General features: G+C 41.1%; 2 protein-coding genes across 3 annotated transcripts in view; both read right to left on the reverse strand.

The window, feature by feature from the left end:
* The window catches only part of syn2b (synapsin IIb), a 99,933-nt gene that overhangs the window by 54,328 nt on the left and 25,602 nt on the right, over nucleotides 1-20,003 (reverse strand). The window lies entirely within an intron of this gene.
* On the reverse strand, nucleotides 1,662-18,908 carry LOC113022364 (uncharacterized). 2 transcript variants are annotated; one of them, XR_003272422.1, is made up of 2 exons: nucleotides 2,487-18,908; nucleotides 1,662-2,299 (listed from the first exon to the last, which is right to left on the reverse strand). XR_003272422.1 is itself a non-coding variant. In XM_026167703.1 (2 exons), exon 2 carries the CDS (start codon nucleotides 8,945-8,947, stop codon nucleotides 2,909-2,911), a length of 6,039 nt encoding a protein of 2,012 aa, XP_026023488.1. In that variant the 5' UTR covers nucleotides 8,948-9,756; nucleotides 9,944-18,908; the 3' UTR covers nucleotides 1,662-2,908. The 2 variants fall into 2 exon arrangements, 1 of the variants encoding a protein (XP_026023488.1); XM_026167703.1 differs by having other exon boundaries at nucleotides 1,662-9,756; nucleotides 9,944-18,908.

The raw sequence follows: 20,003 nt of genomic DNA on the forward strand, positions 1-20,003 counted from the left end.
TGCGCTCACATCACATCACAAAATAAAATGTATAAAATAACAAATAAAATAACATATGATAAAATAACGTGTTAAATGGGTGGAAATCCCTGGATCAATGTTTATATTAACACTCACGCATTGACTCTGTCGGCTATGTTTTGCCATGCATGCTCCCTTTCTTTCGCAGCTGTGGCTGTGTTACTTTTTTCCGCGGAATTTGCGTGTTATCGGCATATACTGCCATCAGAATTTCGGCCTCAAGCGCTGTAAAATACATTGACCACGCCTTCTTTCCCTCCGTCTCCATGGTGACTCGCTTAATCTGTGCTCCGCTTATCAGGGCTTTATGTATCCTCGTGCGCGCGCTTCACTTGGGGTTAAAGCAACTCCGCGTTGACTGAACTAATTGTTATCAGCCTTTCTGAAACCGAATATTCCGAGTTGGACAGTTCGGGGTTACTCAACCCTGCGTATCGTTTTTCACTCTGAGTTTTCTAAACCGGCTTCCTGAAACAGGGCCCAGGTCTCAGACTTTAGCCAATGACATGAAAAGCAGGATGATCAGGAGCCAGTATTAGGGAAGTAGGAAAGTAGGGTAGAATCTAAAGGTTTAGGACCAGGAAGCAACATAGTAAACATTAACCTCCTGTATACTCTTTGTGTTCTTTTAAGTGAATGTAACAACTTGCTAAACATCAGCACATTGTTCTGTGGTCACGAAGAGTCTAATTACCAATTTAAGAGGAGCCTTTGTGAGTCTGCAGTGCTATTTTGAGCTAAATGCTAAGATTAGCATGTGAACCTTGTCACAAGGACAATGCCTTGATATTTAGCAGGTACAGATGCACTCACTGACTACTCCATTAGATACACCAGTGTAATCAGCAAATCACATGGCAGCAACTCCATTATGTCATGGTGACATTCTCCAGACAACTTGCTGAAGTTCAAACAGAGCATCAGAATGGGGGAAAAAGTGATCTAAGAGAATCCAAACATTGTATGTTTATTGTTAACAGATGGGCTGATCCCAGTATTTCAGAACAGAACATTACAGTAACTACCAATGACACTTAATACAACCGATGTATGCAGAAGAGCATTTCTAAATGCAAAAACCCCTGAAACCTTGAAGCAGATGGGCTAGAGCAGCAGAAGACCATACTGGTTGCCACTCTTGTCAGCTAAGAACAAGAAACTGAGGCTAGGATTGGACAGTAGAAAATTGGAAAAATGCCACCTGATATTATGAGTATCAGTCTCTACTGCAACAATCAGATGGCAGGGTCAGGATTTGGTGTGTACAACTCAAGTTGATGTAACATGGAGATGTTTTCTTCACACATTTTGGCCCCTTTTACCGTTGTTTTAACACCGCAATCTGAGTATAATTCCTGACAACAGTGTAGCTATCTTCTGATGAATGCTTCCAGCAGGATAATGGACCATGTCAAGGTTCAAATAATCTCAAACTGGTTTCTTGACCATGACATTGAATTCACTGTACTCAAACGACCTCCACACTCCACCATCTTTGGGATGTGTTGGAACAGGAAACTCCAATCATAGATGTACAGCCGACAGATCTGCAGCAACTGTGTGATTCTCTCATCACACCATGGACCAAAATCTCTGAGAAACTTTTCCAGCACCTTGTTGAATCTGTGCCATGGAGCATTAAGGCAGTTCTGAAAGAAAAAAGGATGTCCAACCCGGTACAAGCACAAAGTAACAAAGTGTGATGTTAGTGCATCTATGTTATCTTCAGCATTTTAGTTTCTTCTGTAAGTTTGATAAATCAGTGAATAAACAAATCATTTTGACTCTAGCAGGTGGAGTTTTAGAACAACGAACACACACAGCAGGTTAAATGCAGGTGCCACAACCTTTAGCACTTCATCACCTCTGTGGGGAGGGTTTTCAAATTCATGTGAAAAATTTAACATTTACTTCCCTGGGTGTTGACATTTCTGCCTTTCAGGGCTCAATTTCTGCCTAACACTTACACTGGCTGAGATCTGTTTCTTCTTAATTTGACATTTCTGTTTAATTTCTGCTCCAACTAGTCAGATTTCTCCATTTAATTGTAAGATTACTTCCTGTTACAGCTTGCTGTGACTGTGTTCTGGGTATGTGCTGGGATGAGAACACAGGGGAAAAAATGATTTGACAAGCGTGTTTGTTACTCCCCTCGAGTCGTAATAAAGCTCAACTTGTTCCTTGTGTTTTAACTGACATTTATTTCGGACAGGAGGATTCTTCGACATGCCTTAACTTGTAATGATGTCCAACCACAGCCGATACAATGCCGTCAGAACTAAAAAGAAATACAAACTTAAATGAATATTCTTAATAAAGCCCCTAAGCATTATATATGACGAAACATTCCAACAAAACAATCAATAAAATACACATTACACCTCACACTGCGGTAATTGCACTAGAATATCACGCAACACTAGCATATTTACATACAACGAAAATAAACAAAAGAAAACATTTACCTCATTGGCCTCACTCAAAGGGAATAAAACTTTAATCCTTACATCGTGGGGAGGTCCAAAAAAGGCACTCTTTTATTTATCTTACTATTTACTATCTTACTGTGGACGTGCAAACCTCGTGGCTCGTCTCAATTAGCTTGCTGAGTGTGCCAGCCAAAAATACCCTCTTAGCAACAACAGACGGAACTATAGAAAAGGTTCCTATCTAATTGCACAATTAGTAAAAATAACACATTTAAACATATAAATCCAATGAACAAAACATGAATTACTATTGATTTATTTCTTAATATTTCAACTACTAATTGTTTCAACCTTACATATCTAATAAAATGAACTTAAATGCGAGAGTTGCCTATGACGGCAGCTACACTCCCACCAAATCACTTGTGATTTCCACCTATGAACTTATGAAATGTAAACTAATCTGCTTCTAATAGCGTCACAGTCTTGTGTATAGGTCTGTCAAGTAGAACTGGTTTACTCAGTCTCTTTCCATGGTCATCTAACAATGAGTCACTCATTAACAGTTGTACTTTGCGTATACATCCATCTTCACTCGGGTGTATGGCAACAACTTTGGCCAACTTCCAGTCGTTTCTTGATGCTTGGTCATCTTGTACGATCACTATGTCATTGATCTTTGCATTTCTGTTTGTTTTGTGCCACTTTTGTCTTTGTTGTAGGCTCAACAAGTACTCTTTCTTCCATCTGTGCCAAAAGTCATTGGCCAAGTACTGGACTCTACGCCATCTTTTGCGAAGATACAAATCTTCCTTTACAAAGTCTCCTGGTGGTGGCAGTATTACTGACGACTTCATGGTCAACAGAAGATTAGGTGTAAGTGGCTGAGGTCCAGTAGGATCGTTGAGTAAATGTGGGGTGATAGGTCTGCTGTTAACTATCGCCATCACTTCATAAAGATAGGTTCTTAGAGATGAACTGTCTAATGATCTGGATGACTGATCCAGAATGGTTGTCAATACACTTCGGATCGTACGAATTTGCCTTTCCCAGGCTCCACCCATATGACTGGCAGAGGGAGGATTCATCACAAACTCACAGCCTAGCTGTTTCAAACTTTCCTGATCCATTTCCTTTACTGCTTCCAGAAACTCACGTCTGGCTCCAACAAAATTGGTGCCTTGATCTGATTGCAACTGACGTACATTCCCACGCAAAGCGATGAAAGAACGCAGTGAGTTTAGAAAAGCGTCGGTTGACATATCATCAAGCAGCTCTATGTGCACCGCACGAGAGCATAGACAGGTAAACAGAAGCCCGTAACGCTTCAGTTCTTTTCTTCCTTCTTTAATGTAGAATGGGCCGAAACAATCCATCCCACAATACGTGAAGGGAGGGGTGGTCTCCATTCTCTCACTTGGTAGGTTTGCCATCTTTTGCTCTTCTCCTCGACGTCTGAATTTCCTGCACTTAATACAGTTGTAGATAAAGGATGATACTGCTTGACTGCATCCTAGTATCCATATTCCGTTCGATCTCAGCTCATTTATCGTCATGCCCCGTCCTTGATGTTTCACCCGCTGATGATAGTGATCAATCAGTAACTTTGCGATATGGCAAGTCTTTGGTAAGATGACCGGGTGCTTGACGTGTGGCTGCAATGTAGAACGCTCTAATCTACCTCCCACTCTAAGAACACCCTTCTCATCCAGGAAGGGATCGAGTCGATAGAGTCTATTTGTTCTGTCCTTGGGTAGATCCTTTCGCGTTTGAAGTGCCTTGATTTCCTTGCAGAAGATTGATCTTTGTACAATGGATATGACTTTAAGCTCGGCTTCTGTCCTTTCTTCAAGGTTAGTGGCTTTATTGCTTCTCCTTTCCAAGCCCTTAAACTCTTTCACAAATCTGAGAAGTCTTGCCATAGCTTTGACCAACCTTGACCAACTGGAGAATTTCAGAAAACGTTCTGCCAAAGAATTTGTTTCTGTAGTTGTATGGAGTACAACAACTTTGCGTACTTCTGGATCCTCTGCATCAAGTTTCCCCACCGTGACTTCTTCGTGGGGAAGTTTCTCTTGCCAAAGAAAACTTGGACCACTAAACCAGTTGGAGGTAATGAGGTCTTTGGCCTTCAGTCCACGCGAGGCATGATCTGCTGGATTGAGATCTGATACCACAAACTTCCATTGCATCGGTTGAGTGCTTTCCTTAATACGCTGAATGCGATTTGCAACGAAAACATGGAAACGTCTCGCATCGTTGTTGATATATCCCAAGACAACTTGAGAATCTGTCCAGAAGAATTCTTGAGCATCTTCTAGCTCCAACTCTGCTTTGAGCATGTCACTAATCCGCACTGCTACAACTGCTGCAGACAGCTCCAATCGTGGCACCGTAGTAACCTTCGTGGGTGCTACTCTGGACTTGGCAAAGACAAGAGCGCAGTGGACTTGTCCTGCTTCACTGACAGCTCTCAGGTACGTACAAACACCATACCCTGAAACACTTGCGTCTGAGAAATGGTGAAGCTCGTACTTCTGAACTGTTTGAAAATCTTTTGGCACGTAACATCTGTCAATTTTGACATCTGCTAGATTTTTTAGATCCAACAACCAGGACTCCCACCGTGACTTCAGATCGCTTGTGAGTGGTTCGTCCCAATCTGCTTTCTTTCGACACATTTGCTGTAGTATCTGCTTCCCAAGTAGAACAAAAGGTGCCACAAAGCCAAGTGGATCGTAAATAGAGGCTACTGTGGACAACACTCCTCTTCTGGAAAGTGGCTGCTCGTTCACAACTACTCGAAACTGGAAATAATCCGAGTCGATGCACCATTTGACACCTAGGGCTCTTTCAATTTGTTGCTCGCCCAGTGACAAGTCCTTTCTTACTGTTTCTGCACAATCTTCTTCCGGTAGCGAATTAAGCACTTGCTTACTGTTTGAAACAAACTTGTGAAGTCGCAAGCCTCCTGTGCTGCAAAGTTCCTTTGCTTCCTTCACCAAACGAATTGCCTCTTCTTCTGAGTGGAAACTGATAAGACCATCGTCCACATAAAAATTTCGCTCAATGAATCTTATGGTAGCTTCACTGAACTTGCCTTGACCTTGTGCAGCAATATACTTGAGACCAAAGTTCGCACAGGCAGGGGAAGAAGCAGCTCCAAACAAGTGTACGCGCATGCGATAGACAGATGGAGTAGAGTTGAAGTCTCCATTGTCCCACCACAAGAAGCGAAAGTAATTTTGATCTTCTTCTCTGACTCTGAATTGATGAAACATGCGCTCAATGTCGCACATCACTGCAACTGGACCTTTTCGAAATCGGCACAGGACCCCCACTAGAGAGTTGGTTAACTCTGGCCCTGTAAGCAGGTAGTCGTTCAAGGACACCCCTCCGTACTTTGCTGAACAATCAAACACCACTCTTATTTTGCCAGGCTTTTGAGGATGATACACTCCATGGTGTGGAATGTACCAGGCAGGGCCTTTGTCCAGGTCTACAGAGGGAACTCTTTCTGCATCACCACGCTCTATAGTCTCTCTCATGAACTCTGTGTAGTCTTTGTGGTATTGCTTGTCCTTCTCAAATCTTCTCTTCAAATTTTTGAGTCTGTGTTCTGCACAGCTCCGGTTGTTTGCCAGACTTGGTCTGTCTTCCTTAAATGGCAAAGGTAACTCACAGTGTCCATCTGCTTTCATCTTCACTCCTTCTTCCATTATGGAGATGAACCTTAAATCTTCTTGTGAGAAGTGTGAATCTTCCACCTTTCTTTCATTGAAGTCGGACTCGAGCACTTTAATTACATCTGCAGATGTGACCACCTCTTTGACTTGTGTGCGACAGACGTATTGCACTTCTTTGACCAACTGCTCAGCTGACTGATTGGGTGTCACTTCCTTGACAATGATCTTGTGGCTACATCCTATGGCATCCCCATAGTCAACACATGGATTAGCTCCTCCAACTATTGTCCAGCCAAGGTCTGTTCTTTGGGCAAAAGGTTCATTATCTTTTCCCGCCACAACTTCTCTGGGTACCAACACTTGTGAACAATTGTAACCAATGAGCAGGCCTACGTCACATTCAATCAGTGGAGCGATTTCTTCAGCCAGGTGCTCTAAGTGTGGCCACGCTCTTGCTGTCCTTTGTGTGGGAATATGACTCAAATTCGCAGGAATAAACTCTCTTGTGTATGTCACAGGAAGAGGAATTCTCCTTGAAGAAGAGAAACCTCTGACCTGTAACCCAGACAGCCTTTGACTTGGTACTAAAGTGTCTTTAGAAGACATTGTCGAGAGCTTTAACTGCACACATTCCTTCTCTGCATCCAGAGCATCTGCCTTTTCCTTCAAGACGAATGTCGTGTCACTTTGGCTATCAAGAAGAGCATAGAGAAGAATCTCATGTTCAGGATTGCTTGTTGTGGATAACCAAACTGGAATGATTGTAGATGTGAGATTACTTCTGTCACTTTGAATCACACGGTTTGATATTGCTTCACTTGGTGCTTCCTTGGGTTTGGTTTCTCTACTCTCTTTATTGCCTTCCATCTCTTTCATTTGTGGTTCCTTGTCACTTTCCTTTTCTTTCCTTTTCTTTGAGGTTTTGTCTCGTTCCTCATGCAAACATGTCGGGTGTTTCCCTTTACATGTGTCACACATCTTTCTCCTTTCACATTTCTTTGATTGGTGTCCAAAGCCTAGACATCCAAAGCACAGTCCCTTAGTTTGCACAAATTTGACTCTTTCACTCAAGACCTTGTCCATAAACTTCCTACATGTGTGAATGCTATGATTTGAGTTTTCACAAAACACACATTTTTTTGTGTTGGACGTCTCTTCTGCAGCACTCACTAGCACCTTTGCTCCAACACTTCTTGTCTTGAAAGATTTCATTTTCTCTGAGTCACCTGCTTTGAGTGCATGAAGCGATGTTACTGGATTGCACGCAATCTTGGCTTCTCTCGCAATGAAGTCAACAAAGTGGCTAAATGTTGGAAAGGAACCATCTTGTTCTTCAATTTCAATGACCTTTCGATTCCATCTTGCTGACAACCAATCAGGTAGCTTGCTTAGCATTCTCTGATTCTCATTGCAGTCATTCAAAACTTCAAGACCTTTAACCTGAAGCATGGCCGCTTCACATCCTCTGAGAAAATCTGAAAATTCTCGAAGTTCAATGCTATCCTTGTTCCCAATCCTTGGCCATGATGTCAACTTATCTCTGAAAGCTTTGGTGATTACAAATGAACTTCCATATCTTTCCTCCAAAATGTTCCATGCTGAGTAATAAGCACGCTCTGTTCCCAACAGAAAATAACTCTCAACAGCCTTTCTCGCCGGTCCTCCAACATACTTGTGAAGATAGTAAATCTTTTCATTCACTGGGATGTTCTTTCTGTCTATCAGCATTTGAAACGACATTTTCCAATCCTTGTACTTGAGAGGATCTCCGTTGAAGACTGTAGGTTCTGGTACTGGTAGGCGACTTATGTGAATGGACTCAGCTAGAGCTTGGGCCAATGTTGTGGTACTATCTTCCTGTTTGCTTTCTCTTGGTTGTGACCTTAAGTTGGCTTGTGGCATATCAAACGGCTCTGCATTTGCATTAAGTTGCGAACGTGCAAACTGATTCATCGGTTTAGCTGTGACATTTCTCCGTTTGCTCCTTTCGTGCAGAAGGTCTGATATTTCTTCATCTGAGCTTCCTTCGTCATTGTACACTTTCAAACGTGCTTTAGCAGCATTCATTCTCTTTACTGTTTCTAGCCTTTCAAGCTCTCTTCGCTTTTGCTCTAAGGCCTTCTGTTTCTCAGCATTCTCTGCTTCAAGGATTTCAAGTGCCTTTCTTTCACTTTCCAATTCCTCCATAATCTTCAGAGTTGCTTCAGTAGCCGCAAGCTCTGCAGCTGCTTCTTGCCTCTTTACAGACAACTTACTTGAGCTTCTTGATTGCCTGCTATTCGAACCTTTGGATCTTTGAGAGGCGGCAGAATTGAATGCTGATCCTATATCACTCCAGTGAACCAATCTCTCAGAAAGTTCTTCGTCTTCTTCTGCTGCTAATTTTTCTTGAGCTAGCTTTATCATCTTTTGAGAAACCGCATCACAGGTGTCCACTCTGCGGCGAGTGTCTGCATCAGGAGTTTCATGATTGCGCAGTTCATCATAAACTTGTTTCACTTCTGCCGAGGTATGTTCAACTCGGCCGATAAGCTCTTTAAGTTTTGCACTAACAGGTTCTTCAAGTGCCTTTTTGCCTTGTTTTGCAACAACTTTCCACATTTCATAACTGACTTTGAAGCGAGCTTGAAGCTTGTTCACCTTTTCATCATGTAGTGCTTGGCCCCTTTCAGTGAACTTCTTAACTCTTTGACTTTTCCTCAAACTTCCTTCTTTAGTAGCTTTACTTGTGCATGGTTCTGGCAAACTTTCTTGCTCTTCAAAAGCTTCTTGCTGCTCCACAGCTTCAGTGTCACAGCCTTCTTGCTCCATGTCACAGACAGTCAAAGGTATTGTACTACACTCAAGTCACCTAGGTCAACTTAAATACGTGAATAGTCACCTTATGAAGCACCTAGGACCTTAAATTGCTTTACTTTAAAGAGTCAACTTAAACATATGTCACAAACTCTTAAACCAAAATAGTAAATTGCTCTTCACTTGTAGTAAAACAGAAAATAACCTTCAATGTCAAACAAAATACTATAATGTGACCTTTAAATATCTAATGCAGTCTTAAAATAAGCAAACCCTTATAATCAACTTAAACGTACCTTAATTACAGTTACTTAGCATAAACAACAATAACATGAGCTTAAACTTTTACTCCAAACCACCACACTTCACTTTCATTGCTTGACAGAGTCCCTTTAAGATGAGCTAAAGAAATCTACTCTCCACATTTAACTTGTATAAACGTGTTACTTCTTTGTAGCTTAACCAAGCTGCACCACTGGACTCTGGTTGCTTTATGAGATGTCTGTGTGTGTGTTTGAGCGTCTTTGATGCTTGACAGAGACGCGAGCTTAATCACGTGACCCGGCGCGCTGTCGGCTCGGCTCGGCTCCGCTCCCACTCGGCTCAGCTCCGCTCCCGCTCGGCTCCGCTGCGGCAGACCTCTTTCTCCTTCTCTCTCCTCCAGCACGAAGCAGGCTGAGTTCTGACTGTTACTCCCCTCGAGTCGTAATAAAGCTCAACTTGTTCCTTGTGTTTTAACTGACATTTATTTCGGACAGGAGGATTCTTCGACATGCCTTAACTTGTAATGATGTCCAACCACAGCCGATACAATGCCGTCAGAACTAAAAAGAAATACAAACTTAAATGAATATTCTTAATAAAGCCCCTAAGCATTATATATGACGAAACATTCCAACAAAACAATCAATAAAATACACATTACACCTCACACTGCGGTAATTGCACTAGAATATCACGCAACACTAGCATATTTACATACAACGAAAATAAACAAAAGAAAACATTTACCTCATTGGCCTCACTCAAAGGGAATAAAACTTTAATCCTTACATCGTGGGGAGGTCCAAAAAAGGCACTCTTTTATTTATCTTACTATTTACTATCTTACTGTGGACGTGCAAACCTCGTGGCTCGTCTCAATTAGCTTGCTGAGTGTGCCAGCCAAAAATACCCTCTTAGCAACAACAGACGGAACTATAGAAAAGGTTCCTATCTAATTGCACAATTAGTAAAAATAACACATTTAAACATATAAATCCAATGAACAAAACATGAATTACTATTGATTTATTTCTTAATATTTCAACTACTAATTGTTTCAACCTTACATATCTAATAAAATGAACTTAAATGCGAGAGTTGCCTATGACGGCAGCTACAGTGTTCATTTAGGCTAAGAGCTCAAGAGGAAGCTAAAAATTCACGGTTTATACTTAAATTGAACTTAAAATCTGCCTGTCTTCCATTTTTCCCCTTTTCTCCTCCATGTGCCCGGCCAGGATATACACCATCCACACCTTACTTAAGATTATGAGAATGTTTTCTCAGTTTCAAAGATTGGGTTTTCCACTCCTGTTCAATGCTTTATTTACTGAGTGAAGGCTTAAATTTAGGGATTAGGCAGACACCCACTGATTCATTTCACAGCGTGGTGAAGCTCAGGTGAGTATTCTTCCCGGTTTAATGTTGGGTTGAGACAGAGTGCCTGTCTGATCACATAAATCATCAGAGATGATGCAGCGGCAGCTCGGCACAAATGACACTTTTTATGCCCTTCATCCAGATCTCTGTTTCTGACCTGCTGTGCCGGCACACCTGTGAGCACACATGATGTGAAAGGCGCACACATATGCTCAGATACAAATAGAGAAAAAAGTCATGAGGGCTATTTCAAGGCTGGCTGACGTTTTAATATCAGGTTCATATCTGCTGTAGGCTCTTTGTGGTGAATTTCCTTGTTACTTAAGTAAGAACGGGTTTCAGTCTTGGCACAGGATTCATATTTAATGTTGTTTCTGAAGGTTATGATATGGACAAGTTGACTCTCCCTTCAGACACTGTAGGAGGAGCATTGGCTATGTCTTCATATGTGTAGAGACAAAGAGTTCGCAGTGTTTGCGGCACCATTCAAGAGAAAATGTATTTCTGTTCAGTTGCTAAATTGCTAAATTATCTTTGACTGCATTTAGTTTTTATAATCACCTCTTGCTGTGGTAATTCTTACTGGTCATCAAAAATGTATGTGACTACTAATGTAAACTAAAGACTTCTTACTCCTGCAAATTCAAACTGAAAGCATCAGATGATAAAATACAACAGGTTTTTATTGCTAAGCAGCCATGAGAAATGCAAGGTACCAACAGGGACTGTTGTAAGCTGAGCTGAACTCAGTTTTGCTTAGTTGTATCTCTTTGTAAGTTTCTCATGTGGCCCTGTGGGAAAATGAACTGCCTAACCATGCTGGAGCATCAAAAATAAGACATTTGCAACATATTTTGACTGGAGCAAGAAGGTCGGGCCCTACAGGCACCATGAAATAAAGCACAGGTCATTTTCATCTCTTTTTACCTAGATTTTGGGGAAAGACAGGTTTTGTATTAAAATAGAGGAACCTCATTGTCATTACTGCTCTGATAAGCAAGTGGTCAAGTTTATAGGATAGTGGAATGGAAACCATAGGCTGTTTTCAGCCTTTGATGATGACTAGGCCATCACTTATCACCTCAGCAAATTCATATCACTTAACTGGATGCCTCAACTGCAGCATTAAGCATTAAATAGCAGGTGTCTGTGCACTCATAGAGCTTAGTAACCAATCTCGTTAGCATTAGCCGATAACTTAGCACTTTATATTCCAGCTGCTATGTCTATTTTTTTAAATATTATAAGAATGTAGTATATATGATGAGCTCCTCTTTCCTCTGGGAGGACAATCTCATAGATTTGCAAAATGGACATCTGAGAAATGACTATGTTCAACTGTTCTATCAATCTAACTACAGAATAATGACAGAAAATTGTCATGGTAGATTATACAACAACCGCCAAGTGGGGTGAAGCACCCACACCCCCTTACTCTCACATATATATCGACACTTATAATTTAATACAGCATACACCTACAAAAAGCTCCCCACACACTGTGTCACTGCCACAATGTTCCTGTTTGAAAAGCCATCATTGTTCTGTTTTGTCGAGGGCTATGGTGAGCAGCTTCATGTGTGTGTACATGTGGTTTTTTTTGTTGTTTTTTTTCACCACCCACATTGTCGTGACAATGCTTGGAGCATGGAGTTTAAATTTAGAGAGAGACAGAGAGACACACACACACAGAGAAAGAGGACATTGCCAATTCACCTGCTGGCACTGAACAGGAAGAGTGACAAACAAAAAGTTCCAGGTTATCAAAGCCAGCACACTGGACATTTAGTAAATGATGCAGCAAATACTACGTCACCTGTTAGAGGGGAAATATGGCAATAATGTGTGCCAGAAAAAATGTTGTGTTCAACCAGTTAAAGATGTGTCATCAAGGCTATACTTCGTGCAGATCTGCTCATTATTTCAAAGTGTTGACTTGTGTTGATTAGCGTTATTAGCGTTATGCTCAATCTCACTCCTCACAGCAACTTTGCACAACATGACAAATCCACCTGCCTGCCCAGCAAAAAAAGAAAAACAAGAAAAAAGACAGACATAACAGAATTAGTCTTGTTAAGTAGCTTAACTAGCTCATTAAAGTAGTTAAGCATTTGGCAGCTAAATCGATACTTCCTTCTGGAGCTGGTGGACAGGTAAACAGGGATAAAAGATGATTATTCTACTCATATTCATTGCATTCATCCCCCAAAACAAGACTCCAAATAAAGCCGTTTTGTTTTATGTCTTGCGAGTGTTTGTTAGGAGCCAAACAAACAAAACAATTACAGAAATTTTAATTCTCTCCTTTATGAATGAGTGCGAACTGCTGCTCGGCAGAATTATGGATGTTCTGGTTGCTATGCTTCTGAAATGTTGAGGAAAAAAGTACTTTTGCGGCACAAATTTTGTAATTTTTGCTAAATGTGAATAGAGTGACATAATGGTGGTGCAATATGGTGCAATCTAAAAATTGGCTGGAGGAAGATGATTACGCTATCAGCAGGGGGAACTGGAGCGGCTATTAGCGATGCCTGATGACATCTCTTTAAACGCAGCATACCCTACCCCCGTGGACTGATTGGGGAGGCGGGGTGGCTTTCTTTCAGAGAAATTTGTTAGAGGCGTAGAGTTTTATAGGACTCATACTTCCAAGGACAAATGATGATCCCCTTTAAAGCATAAAATTCCCTATCATCAGTTTTATCTAGGAACTGTCAAGAAAGATAGCAGGTGCAGTAAATCTTTCAGTAGATGTAGATGAAAACTACAAAATAAAGATATATTTATTGTATAAATCATGGATGGAAAGGTGGGGAAACAGGTAGGGAGGGAATATCATCCAGTCCTGAAGGCGATCCTCTCACAGGGAGTATTTGAAATATTTAACAGTTTGTCTTTGCACAACAGATAAGTTGATTTTTGCATTCTTCACACTCCACCAGACTGACCTTCTGGCTTTTGAGCACATACATAGATGCCAGGTAAAGTGATGGCAGGGCAGAGGTCCTGATGTCATCTAATTCTATGCTACAGAAACGAACCAGTGCGATGTATGGCTTTTCGGGACCTGATCAAGTAAGGAGAGGTTGACTAGTTTGTTTAAGCTTTTCCAATGAAAATATAATGTCACAAAAAAAGAAAATAAGACAAACTGTCTTGACTTAAACTCAACTTTGAATTAGTCAGTATTCACACCTCTGCATGCTAACTAAACCCACTAAAATAGCAGAGTTTGTTTTTATGACAAAAAGTGGTTTAAATGGGTGTTTAAAATCCCATAATCACGTTTCACTTCAAAATGAGTATCAAAACAGCCGCACAGCTTGGTCAACACTGAGCTGACTCATTGCACCTGGAACTTCACACAACTGCATTTGTGTGCAGCTACACAAAAACATTAACCAAATGTAAATGGACACCATTCATTAATTTGCACTGCCAGCTTTGCATCTTATTTCACTTTTTGTTGTCCAGAAGCATTTAAAAACAAGCAATCAAGCAAAAATGGTTTTGCTGCTCAGTCAAACAATATACTGTTAAGTAAAAGATACTAATATACACCAGGACCACTGATACTGGTACTAAAAGAAAATATGGTGATTAAAGCCTGGGTAATTTAATGCACTGCTGCACAACAGAGGTACCAATCCTACAGGGGTATTGGCAGTTTTCCAGCCCTTTAACTGGCCTGTTCATTTTCTAGTCAATTTCCCCTTTGTGTTTTCTAGGTATGACACTGAAACCTGTAGAAATGTAAACCATTCCCATGTCAGCAGACCCACCAGAGGGGTCTTCAAATTACTGCTTATTGAGACAGTTAAATATAAACAGCTTCAAAGGCTGAATGTCTTGTAAACAAGTTTTCAAGGCAAGCAAGGTTTGCACAAAATGTGAAATCAAAATGAGGTAACTGAAAAATGTTATTAAAAAAGTGTTTGTTGTGCACTGCACAACCCTGAGGTGCTTTGACGATTCCTCTGTAAGCAAAAGGCTCAACATAACGCTTTGTCTCATATTACTGGTCAGTGAATCTTGTCGTCCCACGTGTTTTTATGTTTCTGTAAGTTACTTTGGTGAGTTGAATCTCAAGTTTTTTGCAGCTAAAGAATTTAAATCTTCACATTAAAAAGCAAAACCAGAGAAAAACACAAGTTAGAATATGTCCTTTCAGAACTTTCAACCCCTGAAAGGGCAGCCATTCCTTTAGAACCTTGGTGGGAGTTCTGCTCCCTGCTTCTCCAGGGTAATTTGAATAAAACATTTAGCAGAGACAGGGAAGAAATGACTTTCATACTGTGCCGTTAAAGACTGGTGTGCCATAAAGAAAAGCAACAGCTGCAGTACTCTTGATTCTAGGATTCTGCCTTCTTTAGCGACGTGATATTCATAATAATTTTAGTGCAATGCCCTTATTTAAGCCATACTGGCTTCAGAGTACTTCCAATGGGAGGAACCCGGGTTGCTTCTATACCGCTGAGCACTGGACAGGACTGAAAATACACCCTTGGGTGTTGTGCTTACTTATTTTGCTATCCTAAAAGTTTTCCCCACAATCTAAGTTTGCAGGAGCTCAGATAGCGTCTTTGTTTTAGTTAATGTGCCAGCTGTCTGTAGAAAGCAATTTGCATGGCTAAGCAGTCTGTCCTCTACGTGCCACAGCTAAGTGAACTGCCTGATTACTCCTTGAGGCTACAGATACATTTCAGGATGGCAAGGCAATGAAGGTGAAACGCTGCAGTGAAAAAACTTTGCCTCTACCTGAAACGAGTCTTCCCTGAGTTTGATTTCTATTTTTGTATTTCTAATGCAAACTTTAAAAAACATACTGCAGGCATAAAGTAGATAAACTGATTACGTTGTATATATATACTGCTCTTTGGTCTTTTGTAATTTACTGTTGATATTAATATATTTTTTCTACTGATCCATGACTAAGCCTGCAATGAAGTATACTGCTGGTTCTAGCTTAACTCCTCCATTTACCTGGGGTTATGATGACTCAGTTGGCAAATAAGCCAAAGGGGTCATTATGACCCTATGACAGAAAAAGTAATATCTCTCCTTTTGTGGCATTTAGATTTTTCTTAATATTATAAAATGTTGTAACTCAAAGACATGTGCAGCAGCTGACTGTAGTAACACTGTGTAGCCCCTTTTTAACTCTCAGGCTGTACAGCAGAGAGTGTAAGTGGAAGCCAAAGATGACAAGAGGCATACGAGAAGGCATTAGCAGTGAAAGGGAAGAGTGAGAAAGAGGATGAAAAGAAACTGAGAAAGGGCCTGTTTCTAGTGGATTAATTAGCTGAACTGGTGAAAGGTGGAAGTAACAAGCATTGGGGTTAATAGAGATTAGGCTGACAGAGGAAGTTACCATTTATCATCACAAGTTAATTGAAATACTACACACTCATGGACACAGCTGCAAAGAGGCACGAGCATTATGACGCTGCTTATATTCAGATGGCATTTGTTTCTATTCAGACTTCAAGGACTTCAGGATTCTTCAGTGATAAAACCAAATTTAGGCTAAAACACAACATAGTCTAAGTTAATCAGCCTCTCCAGCTTGTTTGCAGCAAAAACATAGAATGCTTTTATCAAAAATGAAGCCGTTTTTGTGTTTACAATGCCGAAGACAAATGATTTATCCATTTCTGCAGTTTTCCTTATTTTATTCGATCTGGCAGTGCTTCTGGGTGGGAAGACTGAAGGAGTAAACCCTGCCAGTTTATAAGGTGCCTGTTCAGAGTGGTGTGGGAGTGTAATGATCCGACTACAGGACTGAGGGAGGTTGTGGTTGGAGGCTACGAGTCATATACAACTACATAACTTACTACAGCTTTGTGTCATACTATATTTGCTAAGCCACTTTTTAGTGAGTCAATAAAACACAGAGACAGACTACTAGAGCCAAGCAGAAGACAGGAATACCACCCTCATAGTCATATCACTTAAGCAACACATCTAGTTACTGAAGATGCTCTAAAATCTGTAGATCACAAATAGATCAGTGGACATGAAACCATGGTTTTACTTGTGTGGTTGAAGTCACAAATAGCTGCCGTTACAAAAGGAATTGGTTCCCACGTTCTTGTTTATAGATGACTGTCACTGCACACTGGCTCTGTGTAATTCAAATTATATTCAGGTAAAACAGTGTAGACCAGGTTGTTCCGATCCATTGTGCAAAGACACACAAGACTCTCTTAAATGAATTAACAATGTATAGTGATAGACAGGCAGCATGTCTGTTTGTCATCATTTAAACTAAGGCTCAGAGCCATAGACTTCCAAGGGCTATTCTGCTCTGGATACTGTGCAAGCATACAGTCATTTAATGTGGTTTTCCTCTGTCACTGCTCTGCATAATAACTTGTCACACAATGGAAATATCAAGGACCTCTGCTTCTTTTTGCCTCAGTGCAACTCATTAGTTATAAAGTACCCAGGATTGTAGTGTGTGTGTCTGTGAGTGTGTGTCAAAGACATATGTAGAAAAAGTCATTATCATATTGCTTGTGTCTCTCCTTCCTTCTCCTGGATTTTTAAAAAAACAGATTTAAAACAAAGACATTATTTCTATGTCCAGATTCTAGGCTTGAGCTATAATCAGTCAAGTTTGGGACATGGAATCAGACAGAGTGCACGTACACAGCGATAAAAAAGATTTTTATAAATTCTAAACAACCAAAGTGAAGCTGAATTTAAGCTACTGATATACTGACATGATAGGATCACACAGCAGAATCGTTGGCTGTACCTCCATGATGTAAATCTTCCCTTCCGCCGCATCCCAAAGGTGATCTGTTGAATTACGATCTGGTCATTTGAATACAGTGGATTCACTGTCATCTTAAAGTGAAATTACACTTTGTGACATGTGCATTATTCTATTATCCAATCCCAATCATCATAGATGGGCACACTGTAATCATAAAGGGGTGGACATGGTCAGGAACAACACTCAAATACATGGTGCTGTTTAAATGATTCTCACTTGATCCCCAACCACGTTATACCACCACCACCACCACTGCCCTGAACTGTTCATGTGAGGCAGGATGAATCCATACTTTCATGTTGTTTAAACCAAATTTTGACCGTACCATTTGAATGTAATGTTGTTTTCCAATCTTTTACTGTCCAGCTTTGGTGAGCCTATATGAATTCTAGTCTTATTTTCTTAGTGGACAAGTGTGGCACCTGGTGTGGTCTTCTTCTTCACCCATCTGCTTCAAGTTTCAATCTGTGCCCCATTCAAATTCATTTCAAGCACCTTTTTTTTTATCCCTCATTCTGATGCTCAGTTTAAACTTCAGCAGGTCATCTTGACCATTTCTAGAGGTCTAAATGTATTGAGTTGTTGTGATTGTCTAATTACATATGATCCTTAATGAGCAGCTAAAGAGGTGTACCTAACAAAGTGGGCAGAGTACCTTTCAAGCTCCATGTATTGTGAATATAAATGAAAAAACAAAACAAAACATGAAAACAGTTCAAGCATAAATCTGAAATGGTGCTCAGAGACCTGTTGTTCCAAGGTGGCAGCATAGCAAACGCTTTTTATTACCCGATCATTCACTTTAAACTTGAACTTTAGAAAGCTTAAAATTCACACTGGCAGACCTGGGGGATCTGAATGGCCTTGCAAGGCAAGATTGGTCAGAAGATTGATTATAATCTCCAGACCAGGCAAGGCCTGGTTTCAAATGAATACTAAAAGAGTTTAGCAGGCAGAGCCATGAGGCCAAGACTGTCACGGACCCGGCTCTGGGGACTCGGGGTCCGTGGGCAGTGGGGACTGTGACTATTATTGTTGTTGTTGTTGTTGTTGTTATTGTTATTATTATTATTATTATTTGGTGTGTTGTCTGCACTGCCCCTATGCACATCTGTATGTAGGCAGGTATGTGTGTGTGTGTGTTTTGCCTTTCTGCTGTGGCCAAGTTACAGGCACCTTCAGCCCTGGGGGCGTGGTCTAACTTGAGGGCTGGCCACACCCGAAGTCCTGGCCGCACACCTGCTCCTCATCTGGGCTCGTCGGGGGAGCTATTTAGATGAGCGATGGAGCTTCCACCGACGCTGGATTATTGCGTTTGACTACACGGCAGTCTTCAAACAAGTCAAGTGTGAGTGTATGCCTGCTGGGATAAGTGTTAACGGCTGCCTCTATTGTTTTCCCCTCAGGAGGAGTGTGGGACGAGAAGGAGCAGTGAGCACGGGGAGTGCAGGGACACTGGGGCAGAGAGCACTACACGGGGACTTTTGGGAAGAAGACACTACACGGGAGTCTGGGAAACTGGGGATTTATTGTTGTTTACTTCACCACCTTGTAAATAAACACTGTTGCACTGAAGAGTCCGGCGTTTGGGTCCTATTTCCCCATCTCCCCACGGTCTGCCAGCCAGACCGTGACAAAGACTGATGTGAAAACCATGACTCAGCTCTAATTGTTAGAATATTGTTATGCTAAAGGCCCCAGAAGGATCAAAGATGCAATTGTTTGATAGGTAATAGGGTTAACTGTCTTACATCATACAGTAACCACGTACTAACATTTACAGGGTATTAGTTTATGGATTCAGTTTTCTTAATAGAACAAAAAGAAAAAAAGAAAAAAGAAATAAACAAAAAGTAGAAAACCAATAAAAATAAATAAAAATAAATACTGAGGATCCAGACTACTATCCAGTGTTTTCCAACGACTCTCAGTGCACAGCTCATGTATTCTCATTACTAAAGACTCTCCAGTCACGCTGTGTTAAATGAACTTCAGTTATTCAGATATCTGTGCTCACCTATGCACAAATAACAGCAGACTCAAGGGAATACAGCTGCAACATTTGAACCATACAATATTTTGCTCTCTGATTTTACAGATTCATTTGGAGCTCGGTATCTGAATCTGAAGTTCTCCCACACGAGCCTTATCTTACCACTTAAATCAACATCTCTTCACACCTCAATTTCCATTTCCTTCACCGTCCATCCCGCTCTCTTGTCCTCCTGTCGGTTCTCCTGTTTCGTGTGTCTGTTTCTGTTTGTGCTGAGCTCGTTTAGCCACGACATGGCTGAGTGTAGCAGCCCTAGGGGCAGTCATGTGCCATGGCGCTCACTCGGACGTCGCAGAAACGTGTTGCAGAGATTTCCATTCAGAGACAAACTGTTTCTGTAAACCTCACCCACACGTACATATGATTATTCTTTTTTGTTGCCTTTCCATCATCTTTCTTCCTTCATCTCCTTGTATGTCTGTCTTTCTGTCACAGTTTTCTTTTTTAACGCCTCAGTCCTCTACTCTGATCCTTTGGGAAATAAAAGCATGCACTGGCAATTATTTTGTCCTCCATTCACTTCCAATCATGCTCTACACTCCTGTGTTAACAACACCTAGTGACATCACAGGCTGAGGGTCAAGCCTGATTCT

Source organism: Astatotilapia calliptera, chromosome 5, assembly GCF_900246225.1.
Source record: "Astatotilapia calliptera chromosome 5, fAstCal1.2, whole genome shotgun sequence".
Taxonomy (NCBI): domain Eukaryota; kingdom Metazoa; phylum Chordata; class Actinopteri; order Cichliformes; family Cichlidae; genus Astatotilapia; species Astatotilapia calliptera.